This window comes from Panthera uncia, chromosome F2 (genome assembly GCF_023721935.1).
Source record: "Panthera uncia isolate 11264 chromosome F2, Puncia_PCG_1.0, whole genome shotgun sequence".
NCBI classification, from domain to species: domain Eukaryota; kingdom Metazoa; phylum Chordata; class Mammalia; order Carnivora; family Felidae; genus Panthera; species Panthera uncia.
Genome location: NC_064812.1, coordinates 36983896 through 37007540, shown reverse-complemented (window position 1 = coordinate 37007540; position 23645 = coordinate 36983896). Strand labels below are relative to the sequence as shown.

At 37.1% G+C, this 23645-nt stretch overlaps 1 protein-coding gene across 5 annotated transcripts in view; it reads right to left on the bottom strand.

The window, feature by feature from the left end:
• Positions 1 to 23645, bottom strand: part of RGS22 (regulator of G protein signaling 22) — a 135340-nt gene that overhangs the window by 82689 nt on the left and 29006 nt on the right. For 4 of the 5 annotated variants that reach the window (XR_007458582.1, XR_007458583.1, XM_049633582.1 and 1 more), the window contains exons 4-7: positions 20566 to 20787; positions 5741 to 5826; positions 4936 to 5104; positions 2046 to 2175 (exon numbers count right to left, since the gene is read on the bottom strand). Coding sequence is in view for 3 of the 5 variants with exons in the window: in XM_049633582.1 (XP_049489539.1) it covers positions 2046 to 2175; positions 4936 to 5104; positions 5741 to 5826; positions 20566 to 20787 (607 nt within the window). In the remaining 2 variants the exon portion in view is untranslated. Of the gene's footprint in view, positions 1 to 2045; positions 2176 to 4935; positions 5105 to 5740; positions 5827 to 20565; positions 20788 to 20995; positions 21060 to 23645 lie in introns of those variants that run through there. The other variant, XM_049633583.1, reaches the window with a different exon arrangement.

Here is a 23645-nt window from a genome sequence, read left to right as displayed (position 1 = left end):
GGACATAAAAAGGGACACTGGTAGCAGATGAACTAAATATTTGATATCACTAATACAGAGATCTTCAAAAAGACATTATGCACTTTTAAAATGTAATAGTTTAGGCTGATATAGAATGTTAATATATAAAGGCCAAATCTATTAAACACTAGAATATGTGCATTAAATAACTGTATGTATTCCAATATTTCATGCTGCATGGTAAAATAAAACTAGCTACCATTAATGATGAAACAGTCAATGAGCAGATCAGAACCAGAGTCATATCAGTAATTTTTTAAAATTCACTATTTTGGGGGCACCTGGGTGGTTTAGTCAGTTGAGCATCTGACTCATGATATCAGCTCAGGTCATGGTCTCGCAGTCATGGGATCAAGCCCTGCTAAGCGTGGAGCCCACTTGGGATTCCTTCTCTCCCTCGCTCTCTGCCTTTTCCCGCTTGTGTGCACTTTCTCTCTCTCTCAAAATAAATAAACATTTTTTTTTAAATTCACTATTTTCTCAGAAAGATTCAATTACTATCATACTTTTAACCTACCATCAAAATTACAAAATGACATAAAGTACTTACGAGAGATTACAAATACAAATGGATTGTTTTATACTTTTTCTAAAGTATAGTCTTTAATTATTTTCTCCTACTTTAGAAATCAGAGAAAGATCTGATGTCAGTGCTTTATTTCCCATGACAAATCTACCCCTTGAAATGCCATGGATCAGGAAAACTCTATTGTCATCTGTGCCCCACCTCCATGGGCATTTTCTCAGGCATAGTTTTCAAATCTCAGCGAACTAGAAATGTTTCATTATAATTTTTATTGAAAATTAAGATACTAAGTTTCCACAATCTTGAGAAATTAGACTTTTGTAAGCCTACAAAAGGATCTGGGTATACACTCAACCCAGCTGTAGAGGAAAAGAGCAAGGTTAGCATTTCTGTTCATCACCTTCCTGCTACCCTTTCTCTTCCTGTTCACCATCTCCTCTACCTTTGCTCTCCAATTTTCTACTTTACTCTTTGGGGGAAACAGCAAGAAATCTATAAATTCACCTATTTTCAAATTAATGAGATTCTTTTCCTCTTTCTAGATTTAGGTTCAATTCTAGAGAATCCAGATTTACTGTCCCCCAAAGGCTGCTTACTTACACTTTTCCAAAGAATTAGGTAACAACTGTTAGAGAATTGCTAAGTTCCTCTCCTGAATCATGTTGCTAGATTTTTTTTTTCTCTAGCAATATCATGTTAACGACTCCCATTTCTGGAAGTTTCCATCTACATTTCTGAAAAGTTGGTATCATCCACAAAAGTTCCCCACAGTAGAAATATATCTGCTTTTCAAGGAGAAAAACAGTCTGAACTTAAAAACAGAAGGAAAATTCAAGTTGTATGAATGATTATATACTTTCAAGAGGAAAGAAAGTTTGCACCCCTTAATTTCAAAGGCTTAATAATAATAATTTATAAACTATCATAGGAAATAAAGACAAAACAAACACTTACTGACTGCCTATGAAGTACCAGGCACTAGGCTGGGCTTTTTCTACACATTTAGTATGTGTCATTATTCTGATCTTACAGATGAGAAAAGACTCTCAGAAGTGGAATAATTTTAAAAAGTCACACAGCTAGTAAGTTTTAACCCATCTAACCCATCCTCTTTCTACTATGCCAACTTGCCTCTAAAAAACCAATAGAAAGTGAAGTGGGGCAGGGGGGGATGGGGACGGAGATAATTTTTCTCTCCAACCACTAAGTATGATATTGTAAGATTAGAACAATGAAAAAAGATTTAAAGAGGAGTTCTGAGGGGGGCCTGGGTGGCTCAATCGGTTAAGTAGCTGACTCTTGATTTCAGCTCAGGCGATGACCTCCCAGTTCATGAGATGGAGCCCCGAGTCAGGCTCTGCATTGACAGTGCAAAGCCTGCTTGGGATTTTCTCCCTTTCTCTCTGCCCCCCCTTCACTCAAGCTCTCACTCTCAAAATAAATAAATAAACTTAAAAAAAAAAAGAGTTCTGAAATCATTCTTGTCCTGTCTGCTTACCAGAAACAGATGAAATAACCGGTGGTTCAGTTTTGCTGTGGAGTACACAAGATGGTAATGAAAACGTTGATACTGTTTGCAGACTCTGTTTTGCCAGTGTAAACCAATCTTCCGTTTGAGTATAGGTGGCCTAGGAGAAAAGGAGCACCTTTGTTTAATGTTAAGATCGGCAGTATTCTTCCAATCACAAACCTTGACACATCATTAGGGTAATATTAAATTTGCACAGTACAATATGAAAGGAAAATTTATGCCATCAAAGAAAAGAATACTGTCCACAGAAAAATTCATTATCTGAGAATAATGGGAAGGAATCTCAATTCAGATTATTTGCATAGCAGATGGCCAAAAGAAAAAATGAGCCCAATATCCATCAAATTCTTCTCTACTGTTCCACCAGAGGCATGCAACCCTACTTCCTGGCTTCATTATAGGTTCATGCCATCCAGCTGTATCATGAGCAGTCACATGGCTCATCAGTCCCTGGCTGCATCTTTTGTCAGCTACTCCCATTTACAACTTCACAATTATTCCATACCCCTAATTTTGTCTGATCTGGTTCAGTGTTTTTTTACACGGCCTCCCTAATATGAGAAACTTACTCTCAGGAGCACTGAAAACCTCTCCAGGCTCAACTACCGCTTTGCCATAGATTCAGTTTTCACAGCTTTGCTTGCATTGTATGCCTCCCAAAGACCGATTCCTGACTCCGGCTGCCTCTGGACATAGCCTTCAATTTTTCCTTTGCTTTTGTGTACCTCGAGCCAGCTGAGTAATTCCCAAGTTGACCCTCAGCTTCCAGAACCCCAATCCTGAGAAGCCCTCATCTCAGCTTTCCTGGGAAAATTCTTCTGCCTGCCTCTCACTAAATAATGCCCTCATATTTTTCTAAAATAATCCAAATTGTTCAACAGAAGCAGAGAAGGGAGTGTCCAGCATTATTTTCATTTCTCCTTTGTCCAACTGAGTCAGAGCTGGCTGGCGCTTAGCTTCAGGAATACTCACAAAAGAGGCAGGGCTCAAATGGAACAGGTATTGTTCCCTAATTGGCAGGGCAAGTCAGGCCACACAAGGAGACCAAAAAGCAAGAGAAGTAAGTCACTGCCTCTCTTAGACGTAAGGTTTCCTGGGTGGATAAAAGCTTTGACAGACTCTAATTTCCTTTTGTTCCCTCTTTTCCTTCCTTTAAAACCAGGTCATTTATTATTAATTATATGTCCATTTAACATATATTTACTGAGTGACTACTGTATTCTAAGCATTATCCTACGCACTCAGAGAAGCCCAAAATAATGAAGAAACAGTCAGGGAATTGAGAGAGACCAACATACAAGAGTCCTTGTTATTTCAACTGCACAAAAAAAGATGGCGGAGTAAAAATGAGGAGAGAAAGAAGTCAGTCAGACATTAAAGCAGTAACTAGTCCACTTAATATTCTTAAAGAGATGAGTCCACTGTTTGTGTTTAGATGGTATAACTGAAGAGCCAAAGAAATTAATGATCACTAAGATGAATTATCATCATAAAGCTGAATTGTCCATAAAGATGAATTGTCATCGTAAAGATTCATCTTTGTTTGTAGTCATGATTGAAATGATTTAAGGTCCCAAGGAATTTTGAATCCTCAAAGTTCAAAAGCTCTTAAGAATATTTTAGATAAAGTACTAATCAAGTCAACAGAAATGAGTTTTTTTCATCACAGAAAATAGCAAAAATAAACTAGCTTAAATTTTACTCTCACATTTGATTTAATTTACATGTAAGGAATTAGATCTGATTTCCCTAGATTGATTCTTCCAGTTGTATGTTTACTGACTGACCTGTACTATGAGAACATATTTTTATGACACTCCTGACATTTCTATAATACATAAAAGAAAAAAAATAAATACTTAAGAATAAGTACAAGAGAGAAGAAAAATATGCTTTTAGTATATCCCTAGCACTGGTCAGTGAAAATAATGCAACTGGCAAAATCTCAAACTTTTTTTTTGCCAAATATTACTGATAGAAATGCCAAACTACAGAATTAAATAAGAACTACACATGAAAAAAAATGGTCAAGTAAGATAGGATAAGTCTCTTCCAACAGAGATGGCAAACAGTTCTCTCATGTGACATCTTTGATCGATTGGAAGTGCTTGCCCAGGGTGCTGTGTTGAAAAGAATTTGAAGCCAAGTCCTGGCTAAGCAGGAAGATTGCCATGATTGATTAGCAATGTCTGTCATGAATGGAATCTAGGGGAACAGAAACACATGGGCCACATATTTGCAATTCCTGGTTTTGTACAGAATATGTGTAGGAACTGTGTTTCCAGAAAGATGAGCTGATAATTAGAGGCCAGAGACCAAACGGCAGATTTTACTACAAAGTGACTCTCCAAAAGGACGTTTGATTCTAGGTTAGATCTCTTCAAAAGCACTCATACAACCCAACATTTCTTCCTGGAGGACAAATTTATCTGATAATGGTTACACAGTAATGCATTTTGCTAATGAGGAATAATTTTGGCAAGAGGGAGGAGAAGACCCAATTTATCATTATTTTTACAAAAATTATAGACTCCAAATAATGAAAAATTTGGAATGAACAATGAAACCATGGATATAATTCAAGTTACCCTTCCTTGCTTCCCGGGCGACACTGAGCATGTTCTTCAATCTTGCATTTGTTGCTCTGCACACAGGAGGATAATAATACCAGTTACATTTCAGGTGAAGGAAGGCAAAGCAAATGAGTCAGCATAAATCCACAAAAGGTTTTGCTAAATCTGCTTTAGAAGTACTTGAAATCCCTTCCCCTGTTCAAGTGGTAAAAATGAAATTCCTATCCCTAAAATGATAAGTCTCCTTGAAGGGCCAAATCATGAAGAAATACTCATACTCTTACCTCACCAAGAGAAATGTAGAACTTTTTCATTATTATAGCATTTTCTTCTTCAGTGACAGGTGGTGGTGGACTGGGTGGTTTTTTCGGGACCCAGGGGGAAAAGTCTGCATCGAGTGTAAAGTTCATGCCTGATCTGCTCCATCGTACTTGTGAGACCAATTTGGCTAATCTGCATTTTAGGAATCATAAAAACTTGAAATAAGTTTCAAATATGGTAGAGTTCGGAAAAAAAAAAACCTGAATTTTATTTTATGTATTCAAGCCAATCTCCTAACTCTGCACAATGATTCTCTTAGGATCTGCTAAAATTAATGGCTTATTCACAGAACTAATTAATGATTATTCTGCTATAATTTATTTTATTTGGATTTTTTAAATGGTGGTTCTAAATATAGGTCAAATTTTACTTAAATTTAAGGAATGTTTAGGTACTTACACATTAAAAGCCAGAGAACATAAAAGAAAAACTTGGCCCACTATGACATTCTTTTTCATGACACACTTGTATTTGTTTTTTAACAGCTTGCACATAAATACCGTTATCACAAGTAGATAATTTTAAAAACATAATGATCAAGGAAGCACAACTGAAGTACATTTATTAGGTACTGTTTCTATGGGATCTCTTTAGAAAAGTTAAGTGATTTTTACAAATGCTCTATCACTTGCATACTATAGCAGGTAGGATACAAATGCAGTGGGTTTAAAGGTATACAATTTTACTAAGAAAGTACAGGAAAAATGATTTTAGGTGAAAAAAAATCCAGGCAATTAAAAAATGTGTTTGTTGATGGGACTACAATACCTGTATTCAAAGTAGCAATCACTTTCCAGAAATGCTGGAAGTCTTTCTTTTTTGATCCACTTAATACCTTGTTCACGACTGAGACACTGTGAGGGGACAAGTGAAAAAGAAAACGAGTCAAAGAAAGTCACCTTTCAGGACAATGAAAGCCTAATCAATAGAGCAATAATGACCTCCAGCTCCTTCTAGGAGCCCTGCTTCTACCTTCTTTTTGCACAAGAGAGAGAAAGAACCTCCAATCACATACCTGAAGCCATTGCTTGCCTTCTGGTATTTCTTTAATTCTCTCAACAATCCTGCATCAACTATTAGTCCCATTTTACAGATTAACAAACTGAATTCAGAGAAGTTAAGTAATGTATTAGAGAAGGAGGTATGAGGAAAAAAAGTCACTTTCAGTATTTTTGCAGTCATAGAATGGTTAAAAGTAATCATAAACAGGAAAATAGTTAACCAGAATCTTGATAAGGCCACTATGGTCACTACAGTCCCCTTGTGCTTCCAACTTTAGGAACTTTGGTTAAATATTTACCATCCGCAGCCACTCTCCTGGAGATACCAAGGTTAGCAAGAAAGCTAAGGCCCTGCCTTGAAGGAGTTTCCAGGTAATTCAGTAAACAATAATAACAGAGCACTACCATAGGTTCAGGTTTCTGTGGGAGGGCACATAGGCACTAAAACCAGCAAAGGCTTTTCCCACAGAAGATGCCACTCACTCTTTCACCTAACGCATGATTAGCCTGGTGAAGGGGTGAAGAGGGGTGGGCAGGAGAGGAAACGAAGAGAAGCATAGTATGACTAGATCACGGGGTGAGATTTGAGGAATGGAGGGAAGCAAGCTGGTGAAGCAGGCATAGGCCTCACTGTGAATCATCTTTGAAGTGACAGTAAGGAGTTTAGATTTTATTCTGAGGTTGCGAGGGCCATACAAACTCAAGGGAAGAGTTACTGAGTTGCTACTCATCCTAAAATATTTACTCACTATTGATTCTCTTGTGTCTTATATTCACTGTTTTCCAGAATGCTAAAGAAGGTCGGTACTTTGAACACTAAACCAATGCTACTAGATAAGGAAAACAACCAGTAAGGTGCATATCTCAGTGAGGCAAGGGTGTCTGTGTTTATGTGACTTCCACTGATTATCTGCTAAAGTAACAGGTGTGCTGGGATATTAATAACAGTCAACACAGACCCTTGCTAACTCCAGCAAGGAGGCTAAAGGCTCACATAGTAGTACTGCCAACATCAGATGAGCTGACATTCTTTTTTTTTTTAATATTTATTCTTGAGAGAGAGAGAGGCAGAGTGTGAGCAGGGGAGGGGCAGAGAGAGACGAAAACAGAATCCGAAGCAGGCTCCAGGCTCTGAGCTGTCAGCACAGAGCCCGACACGGGGCTCGAACTTGTGAACCACGAGATCATGACCTGAGCCGAAATCAGCCACTCAACCAACTGAGCCACCCAGGCACCCCTGATGAGCTGATGTTCTTGAGCGTGCACTGGTGCTCAACACTGCTTGCATGTGGCATGAAGTCATTAGGTTCCCCAAGACCAGAAAACTGAGGGAACGATGCTTTCCTCCTGTTCAGCCAAAAGCACCCGTTTGCCCTTACCGAAAACCATGTTCCAGGTAATGAAAAAATAGAAGAAACTTTGGAAGCAGCCAGCACCTGAACAGTAACATCTTGTGGATAGTCTTATTGTTTGAGTGAAATCTGAAGGCCATTTGGATCTTGTAGTTAGAAAAACTCCAAATATGCCTCCACATATGCTACACACTGATAACGATACAGGACTCTTGAATTTTCATTAGCAATGCATTCAACGTACCACAGAAAGGCACCAGACTACATATAAAGATCAACACACACCCTTGAGGAATACTACAAGCTTGTGAAAGCTGGTCAGTCACACAAAATCAATTTGCCTAACATTTACTTAATGAACAGGTCACTGACAACCCATCCCCTTTTGAATATCTCTGCATCTATCTGATCTAAAAATGAAATGAAAAGTTTAAAAGGGATAAAATCAAAATCGAAGAAAAGTCTTTTAGTCAAACTGCCAAAAAGTCCCTTCAAGGTGTTTACAAATAAAGTATAAAGTATACAGACAAAAAAGTATAAAGGCAAAAAAAATACAGGGGTGCCTGGGTGGCTCAGTCGGTTATGCATCCGACTTTGGCTCAGGTCATGATCTCGTGATTCATGGGTTCGAGCCCCGCATCAGGCTCTGTGCTGACAGTTCAGTCTGGAGCCTGCTTCAAATTCTGTGTCTCCCTCTCTCTGCCCTTCCCCCGCTCATGCTCTCTCTCTCTCTTTCTCTCTCAAAAATAAACATGAAAAAAAATTTTTAATAAAGGCAAAAAATACAGAACAATCTTGTTAGACATAACATGACACCTTAATGAATACTTACAAAAAAACACAAAAATGATTTACCTAAGGTAAAACTATTTAATCCTTAAAACTAAAACAAAAAAAAAAAAAAACATACAGTAAAATCCATCCTTTTTAGTAAACAGTTCTGTAAGGTTTTGACAAATATTTAAGTCGTATAACCATGACTACAATGAAGATACAGAATTGTTCCAACTTCCTCCAAACTTCCTCATGTCACTTTGCATTCAGTGACACCCTCTAACCCTAGGCCCTGGCAACCACAGATTGGTTCTCAACAGTTTTGCCTTTTCCAAAGTGTCATACAACTGGGATACAGTTGTAGCTCTCTTCATTTAGCATAATCATTTGAGATTGACCCATGTTCTTAGATGGATCACTAGTTCCTTCCTCTTCATTTCTCTTCAGCTGAGAAGTACTCCACTGTAGAGATGAACCACACTTTATCTACTCCCCACTTAAAAGAAATTTGGGTTTTTCTTATAGTTTTTGGTGATTATAAATAAGGGAACTACAGACTTCACATACAATTTTTGTGTGAACTGAAGAGACTGTTCATTTCTCTGGTAAAATGCAAGGGTAGGATAGATGGGTAGGATGGTATATGTTTAACTTAGAAAAACTGCCAAACTGTTTTCCAAAATGGAATTCTCATCAACAATGTGAGAGTCCCAGTTGCTCTGCATCCTGAATGGCACTTGGTATTGTCAATGTGCATTGCATATTTTACTCATTCTAATAGGTGTGTAGACACAGTTCGTTGAGATTTGTGTGTGTGTGTGTGTGTGTGTGTGTGTGTGTGTGCATGCACACTGCCTTTTCTTTATAACAGCTTTGAGACAGAATTCACATTCCATACCATTCACCCATTTAAAATGTATAATCCAATGGTTTTTAGTATATTCACACACCATCACCACAATCAAATTTAGAACATTTTCATCACCTTCCAGAAAACCTCATACCCATTAGCAATCACTCTCCATTTCACATCAATTTCCCCACACCCATCTCCCAATGTTGGCTGCATTTCTCTTATAATGAATGTTGAACATCTTTTCATATGCATTTTGGCCATCTGTACATCTTCTTTGGAGAAATGTCTATTCAGATCCTATGTCCATTTTTTAAAACTAAAGTATGATTAACATGCTGTGTTATATGTTTCAGGTGTACACTACACTAAGTCAACAATTCTATACGTTATTCATTGTTCATCACAGTAAGTGTACTTTTAATCCTATTTCACCCATCCCTTGCCCCTGCCCCTCTGGCAACCAACAGTTTGTTCTCTATAGTTAAGAGTCTGGTTTTTTGTCTCTCTTTGTGGTTGTCTGTTTTGTTTCTTAAATTCCACATATGAGTGAAGCTATATGGTAGCTGTCTTTCTCTTATCTCACTTAGCATTATACCCTCTAGGTCCATCCATACTGTTGCAAATGGCAGGATCTCAAAGACCTCATTCTTTTTTTATGGCTGAGTAATATTCAGCTACATAGGTCACATCTTCTTTATCCATTTATCTATTGATGGACAGTTGGGCTGCTTCCCTATCTGGTTACTGTAATAATGCTGCAATAAACATAAGGGTTCATATATCTCTTCAAATTAGTGTTTTCATTTTCTTTGGGCAAATATGTAGTAGTGGATTTCCTGGATTATATGGTAATTCTATTTTTAATTTTTTAAGGAACCTCCATAATGTTTTCACAGCAGCTGCCCCAATCTGCATTCCCACCAACAGTGCATGAGGATTCCTTTTTCTCCACATCCTTGCCAACCCTTGCTATTTCTTGTCTTCTTTATTTTAGCCATTCTGACTGGTGTAAGGTGATATCTCATTGTAGTTTTAATTTGCATTTCCGTGATGATTAGTGACGTAAAGCATATTTTCATATGTCTGTTGGCCATTTGCATGTCTTCTTTGGAAAAATGTATGTTCAAGTGCCCTGCCTATTTTTTATTTTAGGTTTCTCAAGCTTTTATTAAAATTCCAGTTAGTTAACATACAGTGTAATGTTAGTTTTGGGGGTAGAATTTAGTGATTCAACACTTACGTACAAAACCCAGTGCTTATCACAACAAGCACACTCCTTAATCCCCATCACCTCTTTCACCAATCTCCCCTGACACCCCCTCTGGTAACCATAAGCATGTTCTCTATAATTAAAATCTGTTTCTTGGTTTCCTTTTTTTCTTTCCCTGCTATATTCATTTGTTTCTTAAATTCCATATATGAGTGAAATCATATGGTATTGTCCTTCTCTGACTTATATCACTTAGCATAATACTCTCTAGCACCATCCACATCATTGCAAATGGCAAGATTTCATTCTTTTTTATTGCTGAGTTATATTCCATTGTACATATATACCACATCTGTATCCATTCATCAGCTGATAGATATTTGGGCTGTTTACATAATTTGGCTATTATTGATAATGCTGTGATAAACATCAGGGTGCATGTATACCTTTGAATCAGTACTTTTGTGCCCTTTGGGTAAATACCTAGTAGTGCAATTACTGAATCATAGGGTAGTTCCATTTTTAGCTTTCTGAGGAAACTCCATACTGTTTTTCAGAATCCTCTGCCCACTAAAAGAAATTTTTTTAATGTTTGTTTATTTTTGAGAGAGAGACAGCGTGAGTGGGGGAGGGAGACATAGAATCTGAAGCAGGCTCCAGGCTTCAAGGTGTCAGCAGAGAGCCCAGAGCCCAGAGCCATGAGATCATGACCAGAGCTAAAGTTGGATGCTTAACCAACTAAGCCACCCAGACACCTCTTCTGCCCATTTTTTTAATCAGATTGTTTATTTGGTGTTGAGCTGTATAAGTTCTTTACACATTTTGGACATTGACCTCTTACTGGATGTACTATTTGCAGGTATCTTCTCCCATTCAGTAGGTTGCCTTTTTGTTTTGTGGATGGTTTCCCTCACTGTGCAAAAAGTTTTTTATTTTGGTGTAATCCCAATAGTTGAATTTTGCTTTTGTTTTCCTTGCTTTAGGTGACATACCTAGAAAAATGTTTCCATGGTTAATGTCAAAGAAACTACTGCCTATGCTTTCGTCTAGGAGTCTTATGGTTTCAGGGTTGACATTTAGTTCTTTAATCCATGTGAAGTTTATTTTTGTGTATGGTATAAGAAAGTGTTCTAGTTTCATTATTTTGCATGTTGCTGTTCAGCTTTCCCAGCCCAATTTGTTGAAGAGACTGTCTTTTCCCTATTGTACATCTTTGCCTCCTTTGTTGTAGATTAACTGACCGTACAAAGGTTGGTTTATTTCTGGGTTCACTATTCAATTCCATTGATCTATATGTCTATGTTTGTGCCAGTACCATACTGTTTTGTTACTACAGCTTTGAAGCATATCTTGAAATCTGGGATTGTGATACCTCCAGCTTTGTTCTTTCTCAAGATTCCTTAGGCTATTCAGGGTCTTTGGTGGTTCCACACAAATTTTTGTATTATCTGTTCTAGTTCTGTGAAAAAATGTAGTTAGTATTCTCATAGGGATTGCATTAAATCTGTAGACTGTTTTGGGTAATACGGACATTTAAAAAAAATTAATGTTTATTTATTTTTGAGAGAGAGAGAGAGAGAGAGAGAGAGAGAAACAGAGTTCTAGCAGGGGAGGGGCAGAGAGAGGGAGACACAGAATCTGCAATAGGCTCCAGGTTCTGAGCTGTCAGCACAGAGCCTGACATGGGGCTCGAACTTGGGAAAGGCAAGATCATGACCTGAGCCAAAGTCAGACATTTAACAGAGTCATCCAGGTTCCCCAGTAATATGGACATTTTGACAATATTGGTTCTTCCATACCATGGGCATGGAACATCTTTCCATTTGTATCTTCCTCAATTTCTTTCATCAATGTTTTATAGTTTTCAGAGTATAGGTCCTGCACCTCTTTGCTTAGGTATATTCTTAGGTATTTTATTATTTTGGTACAATTGTAAATGGGATTGTTAATTTCTCTTTCTGCTACTTTATTATTAGTGTATCGAAATGCAACAGGTTTTTTGGAACACATATGTAGGATTTATTTTATATAAAAATTGAATCATATTATATACTTTCATTTACAACTTTTTTCACTGAACAGTACAACATGTGCATCTATCTCATGAGAACAACAGCTCAAACACATTCTTTGAAATAGTCATATAATAGTCCATAATTCTTCCATTGATAAATATATAGTATGTTTATACTACTTAAGTCAATGCTGCACTGTAGCTCCTGTGATACACATTTACTTCTATGGGATAAATCCTTACGCAGCTTTTCTAGCATAAGTCATAGTACTTTTAATTTTAAATGATTTTGCCAGATTAACTCCCAAAGACTGTAGCAATTAATATTCTACAAACACTAGATGTTATTATTTTTTAAAAGCGTAGGCTGGAAGGCCTGGGTGGTTCAGTCAGTTAAGTGTCTGACTCTTGATTTCAGCTCAGATCATGATCTCACCATTTGTGAGCACAGAGCCTGCTTGAGATTCTCTCTCTCCCCACTCTCTGCCCCTTCCTTGTACATGCACACACGCTCTCTCTCTCTCCCTCAAAATAAATAAACTTAAAAAAAAAAGTGTAGGCCAATTTAACGTCTTAAAAAATGGTATGATTGTACTTATAATTTGCATATTTCTGACAATCTGTGTGATTAAACACCTTTTATTTGCTCATTTTCCATTTTAATTCCTCTCGTAAATAGTTTGTTGAATTACTTCAGTTATTCTATTAGATTACTTGTCTTTTTCTTGAATAAGATTGGTAATTAAGAAATTAAATAAAATACATTTCCTCATACTTGCAAAGTTTTTTTTCTAAATCATTGGTTTTTAACTTTATGTCATTTTCTAACATGTGACACATTTTAATTTTGGTATCCAGGTTTGTTTTTTGATTATTTTAAAGATTCTGGAGTCTTTGACTTCTTGAGAAGATGGCTCACATGCTTAGTTTACATAAAACTTTTCCTGGATTGGGGCACCTGAGTGTCTCAGTCAGTTAAGCCTCTGACTTCAGCTCAGGTATGCTCTCACAGTTTGTAGATTCAAGCCCCACGTCGGGCTCTGTGCTGACAGCTCGGAGTGTGTCAGAATCTGGAGTGTGCTTCAGATTCTGTGTCTCCCTCTCTCTGCCCCTCACCTGCTTGTGCTCTTTCTCTCTCTCTCTAAAATAAATAAACATTAAAAAATTAAAAAAAATTTTTTTCCTTCATTTTATTGTAATATTTCAGTTTAAAAACCATTTAAGCCATTTATTCATTTGCAAATAAAGACAATTCAGATTACTCTTGCAAATTGATAGTAGTTATTTATATTTATTATGCTGAAGTTCTGTCTAGGAAATCTAAAATAATATTTTTTAATATAATTTATTGGCAAATTGGCCAACATACAGTGTGTAAAGTATGCTCTTGGTTTTTGGGGTAGATTCCTATGGTTCATTGCTTACATACAACACCCAGTGCTCATCCCAACAAGTGCCCTCCTTAATGCCCATCACCCATTTTCCCCTCTCCCCCATACCCCCATCAACCCTCAGTGTGTTCTCTGTATTTAAGAGTCTCTTGTGGTTTGCCTCTCTGTTTGTAACTATTTTTTTCCCCTTCTCTTCCCCCATGGTCTTCTGTTAAGTTTCTCAAGATCCACATGTGAGTGAAAACATATATCTTTCTCTGGCTGACTTATTTCACTTAGCATAATACCTTCCAGTTCCATCCATGTTGCTGTAAATAGCACGATTTCATTCTTTCTCATTGCCGAGTAGTATTCCATTGTATACATAAACCACATCTTCTTTATCCATTTATTAGTCGATGGACATTTAGGCTCTTTCCATAATTTGGCTATTGTTGAAAGCACTGCTATAAACAGTGGGTACATGTGCCCCTATGAATCAGCACTCCTGTATCCTTTGGATAAATTCCTAGTAGTGCTATTGCTGGATCATACGATAGTTCTATTTTTAATTTTTTGAGGAACCTCCACACTGTTTTCCAGAGTGGCTGCACATGTTTGCATTCCCACCAAAAACACATCGTCACCAGCATCTTTGTTTCCTGAGTTGCTAATTTTAGCCACTCTGACTGGTGTGAGGTGGTATCTCAGTGTGGTTTTGATTTGTATTTCTCTGATGATGAGTGACATTGAGCATCATTTTCATGTGTCTGTTGGCCATCTGGATGTCTTCTTTGGAAAAGTGTCTATTCATGTCTTCTGCCCATTTCTTCATTGGATTATGTGTTTTTTGGGGTGTTGAATTTGGTAAGTTCTTTATAGATTTCGGATACTATCCCTTTATCCGATATGTCGTTTGAAAATATCTTTTCCCATTCTGTTGGTTGCCCTTTAGTTTTGTTGATTGTTTCCTTTTCAGTGCAGAAGCTTTTTATCTTGATGAGGTCCCAATAGTTCATTTTTGCTTTTAATTCCCTTGTCTTTGGAGATGTGTCAAGCAAGAAATTGCTGCAGCTGAGGTCAAAGAGGTTGTTGCCTGCTTTCTCCTGTAGGGTTTCCTGTCTCACATTTAGGTCTTTCTTCAATTTTGAGTTTATTTTTGTGTACAGTGTAAGAAAGTGGTCTAGTTTCATTCTTCTGCATGTTGCTGTCCAGTTCTCCCAGCACCATTTGCTAAAGAGACTGTCTTTTTTCCATTGGATACTCTTTCCTGCTTTGTCAAAGATTGGTTGGCCATACATTTGTGGGTCCAATTCTGGGTTCTCTATTCTATTCCATTGGTCTATGTGTCTGCTTTTGTGCCAATACCATACTGTCTTGATGATTACAGTCTGAGGTAGAGGCTAAAGTCTGGGATTGTGATGCCTTCTGTTTGGTTTTCTTTTTCAATATTACTTTGGCTATTCGGGATCTTGTGTGGTTCCATACAAACTTCAGGATTGTTTGTTCTAGCTTTGAGAAGAATGCCAGTGCAATTTTGATTGGGACTGCATTGAATCTGCAGATTGCTTTGGGTAGTATTGAGATTTTAACAATATTTACTCTTCCAATCCACGAGCATGGAATGTTTTTCCATTTCTTTGTGTCTTCTTCAATTTCCTTCATAAGTTTTCTATAGTTGAGCATACAGATTTTTAATATCTTTGGTTAGGTTTATCCCTAGGTATTTTATGGTTCTTGGTGCAGTTGTAAGTGGGATCAATTTCTTGATTTTTCTTTTTGTTGCTTCATTATTGGTGTATAGAAATGCAATCAATTTCTGTACATTTTGTACCCTGCAACTTTGCTGAATTCATGTATCAGTTGCAGCAGCCTTTTGGTGGAGTACTCGGGTTTTCCATGTAGAGTATCAGGTCATCTGCAAAAAGTGAAAGTTTGACTTCTTCTTTGCCAATTTTGATGCTTTTTATTTCATTTTGTTGTCTGATTGCTGATGTTAGGACTTCCAATACTATGTTAAGCAACAGTGGGAAGAGTGGACATCTCTGTCATGTTCCTGATCTCAGGGGGAAAAGCTCTCAGTTTTTGCACACTGAGGATGATATTAGCTGTGGGCTTTTCATATATGGCTTTTATGATGTTTAGTTATGTTCCTTCTATCCCAACTTTCTTCAGGGTTTGAAGAAAGGATGCTGTATTTTGTCAAATGTTTTTTCTGCATCTATTGATAGGATCATTGGTTCTTATCCTTTCTTTTACTAATATGATGTATCACACTGATTGATTTGCAAATATTGAACCAGCCCTGCAACCCAGGAATGAATCCCAATTGATCATGGTGAAAAATTCTTTTTATATGCTGTTGAATTCGATTTGCCACTATCTTGTTGAGAATTTTTACATCCATGTTCATCAGGATATTGGCTTGTAATTCTCCATTTTTGTGGCGTCTCTGTCTGGTTTGGGAATCAAGGTAATTTTGGCTTCATAGAATGAGTCTGGAAGTTTTCCTTCTGTTTCCATGTTTTGGAACACCTGGAGAAGGATAGGTATTAAATATGCTTTAAATGTCTAGTAGAATTCCCCTGGGAAGCCATCTGGCCTGGGACTCTTATATGTTGGGAGATTTTTGATAACTGATTCAATTTCTTCAGTAGTTATGGGTCTGTTCAAATTTTCTATTTCTTCCTGTTTGAGTTTTGGTAGTGTGTGGGTGTCTAGGAATTTGTCCATTTCTTCCAGGTTGTCCAGTTTGTTGGCATACAATTTTTCATAGTATACTCTGATAAATGCTTGTACATCTGAGGGATTGGCTGTGATAAATCCCTTTGCATTCGTGATTTTATCTCTTTGGGTCTTTTTTCTTTTCGAGAAGTCTAGCTAAGGGTTTATCAATTTTGTTTATTTTTTCAAAAACCAACTCTTAGTTTCATTGATCTGTTCTACTGTTTTTTTGGGTTTTTTTAGATTCTACATTGTTTATTTCTGCTCTGATCTTTATTAATTCTCTTCTCCTACTGGCCTTGGGGTTTCTTTGTTGTTCTGCTGCTGGTTCCTTTAGGTGTGCTATTCGATTTTGTATTTGGGATTTTTCTTATTTTGAGCTCGGCCTGGATTGCAATGTATTTTCCTCTGAGAACTGCCTTTGCTACATCCCAAAGGGTTTGGACTACAGTGTTTCCATTTTCATTTGTTTCCATATATTTTTTAATTTCTTCTTTAATTGCCTGGCTGACCCATTCATTCTTTAGTAGGATGTTCTTTAATCTCCATGCATTTGGAGGTTTTCCAAACTTTTTCCTGTGGTTGATTTCAAGTTTCATAGCATTGTGATCTGAAAATGTGCATGGTATGGTTTTAATGCTTTTATATTTATTGAGGGCTGTTTTGTGACCCAGTATGTGATCTATCTTGGAGAATGTCCCATGTGCACTTGAGAAGAATGTTGTATTCTGCTGCCTTAGGGTGAAAAGTTCTGAATGTATCTCTCAAATCCATCTGGTCCAGTGTATCATTCAGGGCCCTTGTTTCTTTATTGATTTTCTGTCTGGATGACCTGTACATTGTTGTAAGTGGAGTATTAAAGTCTCCTGCAATTACCACATTCTTAAGATTGCCTATGTTTGTGATTGTTTTATATATTTGGGTGTTTTTAAATTCGGTGCATAAACATTTACAATTGTTAGCTCTTCTTGATGGATAGACCCTGTAATTATGATATAATGCCCTTCTTCATCTCTTGTTACAACCTTTAGTTTAATCTAGTTTGTCTGATATAAGTATGGCTACTCCAGCTTTCTTTTGACTTCTAGTAACATGATAGATGGTTCTCCATCCCCTCACTTTCAATCTGAAGGTGTCCCCAGGTCTAAAACGGGTCTCTTGTAGACAGCAAATAGATGGGTCTTGTTTTTTTATCCATTATGATACCCTCTGTCTTTTGGTTGGAGCATTTAGTCCATTTACATTCAGCGTTATTATTGAAAGATATAGATTTAGTCATTGTGTTATCTGTAGGCTTCATGTTTGTAGTGATGTCTCTGGTCCTTTGTGGTCCTTTGCAACATTCCACTCACAGAATCCCCCTTAGGATCCCTTGTAGGGCTGGTTTAGCGGTGATGAATTCCTTCAGTTTTTGTTTGTCTGGGAAAACCTTTATCTCTCCTTCTATTCTGAATGGCAGGCTTGCTGGATTAAGGATTCTTGGCTGCATATCTTTCCTATTCAGCACATTGAAAATTTCCTGCCACTCCTTTCTGGCCTGCCAAGCTTCAGTAGATAGGTTTGCTACTACCCTTATGTGTCTACTCTTGTAGGTTAAGACCCATTTGTCCCTAGCTGCTTTCAGAATTCTCTCTTTATCTTTGTATTTTGCCAGTTTTACTATATGTCATGCAGAAGATTGATTCAAGTTACATCTGAAGGGACTTCTCTGTGCCTCCTGGATTTCAATGTCTGTTTCCTTTCCCAGATTGGGGAAGTTCTCAGCTATGATTTGTTCAAGTACAACTTCCACCCCTTTCTCTCTCTTCTTCTTCTTCTTCTTCTGGAACTCCTATGATACAGATATTATTCCATTTCATTTAATCACTTAGGTCTCTAATTCTCCCCTCATGGCCCAGAATTTAATCTTTTTTCTCGGCTTCATCTTTTTCCATAATTTTATCTTTTTTCACTTATTCTCCCCTCTGCCTTTTCAGTCCTGCTGTCACTGACTCTAGTTTATTTTACACCTCATTTACAACATTTTTTTAATTGATCATGACTATTTTTTAGTTCCTTGATCTCTGTAACAATAGATTCTCTGCTGTCTCCTATGTTTTTTTCAAGCCCAGCGGTTAATCTTATGACTATTGTTCTAAATTCTTGTTCAGTTACACAGTTTATACCTGTTTTGATCAATTCTTTAGCTGTCATTTCTTCCTGGAATTTGTTTTTAGGAGAATTCTTCCATTTTGTCATTTGGGCTAGTTTTTTGTCCCTCACGTGTTTTAAAAGCTTGTTATGTGTCCTGCACCTGTGAGGACTACTATATTAAAGAGGAGTCATACTCTGTCTAGGGCCTGGCCCTTCAGGAGGTGTTTTTTGAGTGTGTTACTTGCTCTGTTGTTGTGACTCTGGTTGTTTTATCTCCCTACTCGTAGTGATGTTTTGGACCCTCCACCAGGTGTGCTTTGATTTGTTCACTGAAGTAGCCCTGAATACCTGCATAACAGTCCTTTCTGATAACTTGGGAGCCACCTGACTAAATGCTTTCTTGACATCTGAAGTTAAATACCCATAATAGTGCCTGTCAAAAGCTATAAAGATGTGTCTTATTTGATTGCAAAATTTTTTGTGCAACAAAATTTTTTTCTTTTTTCTTACAACACTTTTTTTTTTCTTTTTTCTTACAACACTTGAAAACTCCTCAAATAATAGGCATTGTCACACTTTCTCATGGTTTTCCTTCAACCACTCCAGCCTGGCCTCTGCCATCACCTGGTACCAAAACTGCTCTTGCAGGTCGCCAACTCCAATGGACCAGAAGTCTAAAATAATTTTGAAATGCAAGGAAGATATATTTTTCTTTTCTTATGATCTAGTGGAAATGGTTACAGTGTTTACTATTGATTTTGGGTAGCCTTTAATAGTTTCAGTAATTTATTTTTTAATGATTTTTTATTAGGAATGAGTTTGCATGAAATGCAACAGATTTATGTATATTAATTTTGTACCCTGTAACTTTACTGAATTCATTTATCAGTTCTAGTAGTTTTTTGGTGAATTCTTTAAGATTTTCTATATATAATATCATGTCATCTGTAGATAGTGAAATATGTTACTTCTTCCTTACCAATCTAGATGCCCTTTATTTCTTTGTCTTGTCTGATTGCTGTGGCTAGGACTTCTAGTACTATGTTGAATAAAAGTGGTGAGAGTGGACATCCTTGTCCTGTTCCTGATTTAAGAGGAAAAGCTCTCACTTGTTCCCCATGGAGGATGATGTTGGCTGTGAGTTTTTCACATATGGCTTTTCTTATGTTTAGGTATGTTCCCTCTAAACCTAGATTGTTGAGACTTTTTATCATGAATGAATATTGTAATAATTGATATGGTGCTTTATAGATCAGATTTCCTTGTTTAAACTTCAAAACAATGTTATGACATAGCTTTTTTAGTATTTATAAAAGTATTTTAAATGCTATTAGTATTACTATTAATGCATTTAATTTGATGAAAATAAACAAAGATGAAATATATTGGAATTCAGTAAAAGAAGCATTGAACAAGTGTCAGGCTGGAGAAGAGCTATGTTTTAAGGGTTGAGCATATTTTAGTCTAGTTCCATCAGACACTTCAAATCATGGAAAACGTTAAACATTCATTTTATTTTCAGCTGAACCATACAACAAACCTAAGTAGTAAGTGGTGATGGTATCATCTAACAGGTGATGAAAATAAGGCTCATCAAAATGATTTGTTCAAGAACACAGAACCAGTAAGTTAAAGAACCAATGTTAGAACCCAGGTTTTTGGTTTTTTGTGTGTGTGTTTTGTTTTGTTTTTACCTCATGTTAAGGAGACAAAATCCAGAAACTGAGAGTAGAATTTAATGCCAGGGAGGTCAGAGTCACATAGCCTAACTTGAGGGTCAGAAATCATAATTCCCAACTGCTTGTTAGGATAGAACCCAAAGGAGGTAAATTTACTGTATACTCGCATTTTCTAGAGTGCATCTAGACTATAAGGGATATACATATTTCTACTTCCCCCAAATTAGCCTTATATCCTAAGTATTGAAAGCAAGTTATGTGAATCTTCTCATATTAAAAATCAAATATCAACAAAACTGCTAGATTAAATTGGCCATTTGAGATGAAAAAGATGATACAACAACTAACAAATTCTATGTATAAGTACAATAAAATTTAATAAATATAGTTACATTTCAGAAAGGCAAGCCCAAGGAACCTCATGTTAATTTTACCTAATGCTTTAGTTACCTAGTATATTTATCAAGTATACTTTCTTACCATAATATTGTAGTTGACATTAATGGTCTCATTTTCATAGGGGGCATTCATTTGAACAGGTTTAATATCATTCTTTCCTTTCCTTACAACATCATAGATGGGATTTCGAGGTTGCTGGTTTTGTAGAATTTTTTTCAGTTGCTTTTCCAGAAGTTGTGGAGCATTGTTAACTACTTCAAAAACTCCATAATCTGCATTAAATCTAATTGCCTCTGAAAAGGTCTGTAAGATAGATTTGGGGAAATAAGGTCTTAATTTGTATAAACCAGAAACTCACTGTCTCAAAGAAGACTTGACACTTACATATATGCATATATACATACATAAAGTTTTGTGTACTTAATCATTACCTCTTCTCTTTTAGGAGCTTAGAAATCCCTTGACTACAGATAAGGGAACCCACTGAATCCTTCCTTTCCAATGTACTTACGCCATGAAATAAGGATGTACTGTGGCAGAAATCCCCTTTGCAGTATCTCTGTGTTTCTTTGGAACTGGAAAGAAATACACACCTGGTCTCTATGAAGCAATGCTATTCTCTTAGGAGCGGGTGGGTTACTAGGGAAGAATGAGTAAAGGAAGAAGAAAAAACACTCGCGTTATCTCTTTCATCCCCAGGAGCCATGAAAGCTAAAGTACAATGCCTTGCCCAAAAGGATAAAATTAAGTACAATGTGTTCTTCATTTAAGACTATTTCAACACCGTTCCTCTCACTGTGGAAAAAAAGAGAGAAAGAGAAAGAGAGACTAACATTGCTGAGCTTTTCACAGTAATTACTAAATGTTGCCAAGTTTTATTTAAAGTCAGTCAGTTAATATACAACAATATTCAAACAGTGAGTTTGAATGCCAATTTGCATTAAGTAGCTCTGTAACTTTGAGTAAATAATTAAACATGGTTGGCATCTCCATCTCCATAACAAATAAATAGTGGATTGGCTGTGTCTTTTCCCATTTTGCCCTCCAAATCTGGAATCAAGTTTCCTTTTTCAGAATATTAACTTATTTTAGGATACCTTTAGTGAACTATTTACTCATGTAGATTAATTTATAAATGTCTATCCAGGTGGTAGAAGACATCTAGCCCTTCCCCTTGGATTAGTAAATGTCCTAGGGAGAACATCAATTCTTCCAAATTTTACTAAGAGATTGCTAGATATACCACAGTTAAAATTTAATAAATGGTAGGATGTCATAATATTGGAGTTAGAAATATATACATACATATGTAAAAATATCCATACATATGTACGTATATATACATATTTTTTAATTATTTTTTTACATTTACTCATTTTTGAGAGACAGAGCATATCAGGGAGGGGCAGAGACAGAGGGAGACACAGAATGTGAATCAGGCTCCAGGCTCTGAGCTGCCAGCACAGAGCCTGATGTGGGGCTCAAACCCACAAACCATGAAATCATGGCGAGTCAAAGTCAGACACTTTCCTGACTGAGCCACCCAGGCACCCCAATACATACATATGTTTTTCAGTGTCAGATAACGTCACATCTCTAAAGACTGATCATCTCCCCTTCTAAGGAATTTAAAGTTCATGGACAATAGAATTCAATATGAAAGTCAGTCTACTGCCCAAAAGGCCTCAGGGCTAAGATTTCCCCTCAAAAATGACATGTATAGGGCAATGGACAAGTAATACAAGTGACAGTAAATTGTGTACAAGGTTTCTTCGATAAATATATTTAACTGCATGTGTCTTTCAAACATGAGATTCAAACAGGCATCTCTCACCTGAATGTCAAATACGATCTCTGAATTATACTATCACTAGACTAAACAGATAAATGAGTCTGCTGATATCAAACACAAGATTCATTTGGTAGGAGAAAGCAACTGAATTAAGCTTGGTAGAGAATGGACATAAAATATTAGCTGGGGTTGGGGAAACAGTACAGTATACTGCAAAAGACCATCTGGAAAAGATTTCTTCTAGTTCTGAGTATCCATGGAACAAGAGAGCAAGTTTGGCCTTTATTTGTTTTCCTTTCTTTTTTCTGCCTCCTACCCTCACACCTGGTGGACAGAGGGACACAAAGCTGTGATAATCCAAAGCCAAGAATGCCAGTTAGTTAGTTCTATGAACAAATAAGACATTTCCTACTACTCAAGTTAGAAAGATAATGACCCAGTAAAAAAAAATTTAGAGGGACTGTGACATTCTGAGACCCTCAGTAGCCAATGTTACTCAGTAGAAAGGAGTTAAGTTACAGTTGATATAAGTAACGGAAGAGACAAGAACTACCATTAACTGGCCATCTACCATGTGCAAGCATGTGACAGACACTTCAAATGCACTATCTTTCCACATTCCTGAGATCATTCTTTATTGAAAGTGGACACTCAAGATAGTTATGTGATGGACTATGGATTCAGAGCAATGAAGTGCTAAATCAGGGCTATCGAAAAAGTCTATCTGGTCCCAAAGACAGCACATTTCCCCTTCTTTACGATTTTATTGCCTCACATACTGATAAAACTAGCATGTACTAACCACCTTCTCTAGGCCAGGCCCTGTGCTAAGCAATAACCCTATAAACATAGTGGATCTGGGATTCAAACCAAGGTGTTTTATCAGTAAAGACACACAAGCATGAAGCAGCATGGTACATGTGGGTAATTTTCAGCAGTTCCATGCAGTTAGAATATAACTAGAATAGCTCATAGTTGAAATTGTTTAAGGAACAGAGGAAAGACTTGAGGTAGATGAGGTAGATAGGACCAAATCATGGAAGGCTTTGCATGCCATTTTAAGAAGCATAAGCTTATCTTGATCCTTGAAATAGGATGGGATGGGAAAATCCTAAGTTGGGAAGTAACTATGATTTGTGTTTTAGGAAGATTCTCCTGGTAGCAGTCTGGAGTTTTGTTTGCTGGCTCTTGAGTTGGTGAGGTAGAATGCTCACATCCCACAAGCAGAGCCATCCCCAGGCTCTCAGGAGACTGGCAGTTACCTCGGAGCTACCGTCATCAGAGCCAGGGTCAGGGTGGCAATAACTCGCTTGCATGGGTTACTGTCCCCAGCACACACAGGGGCTAGGGCAGGGTGTAAGGCAGGTAG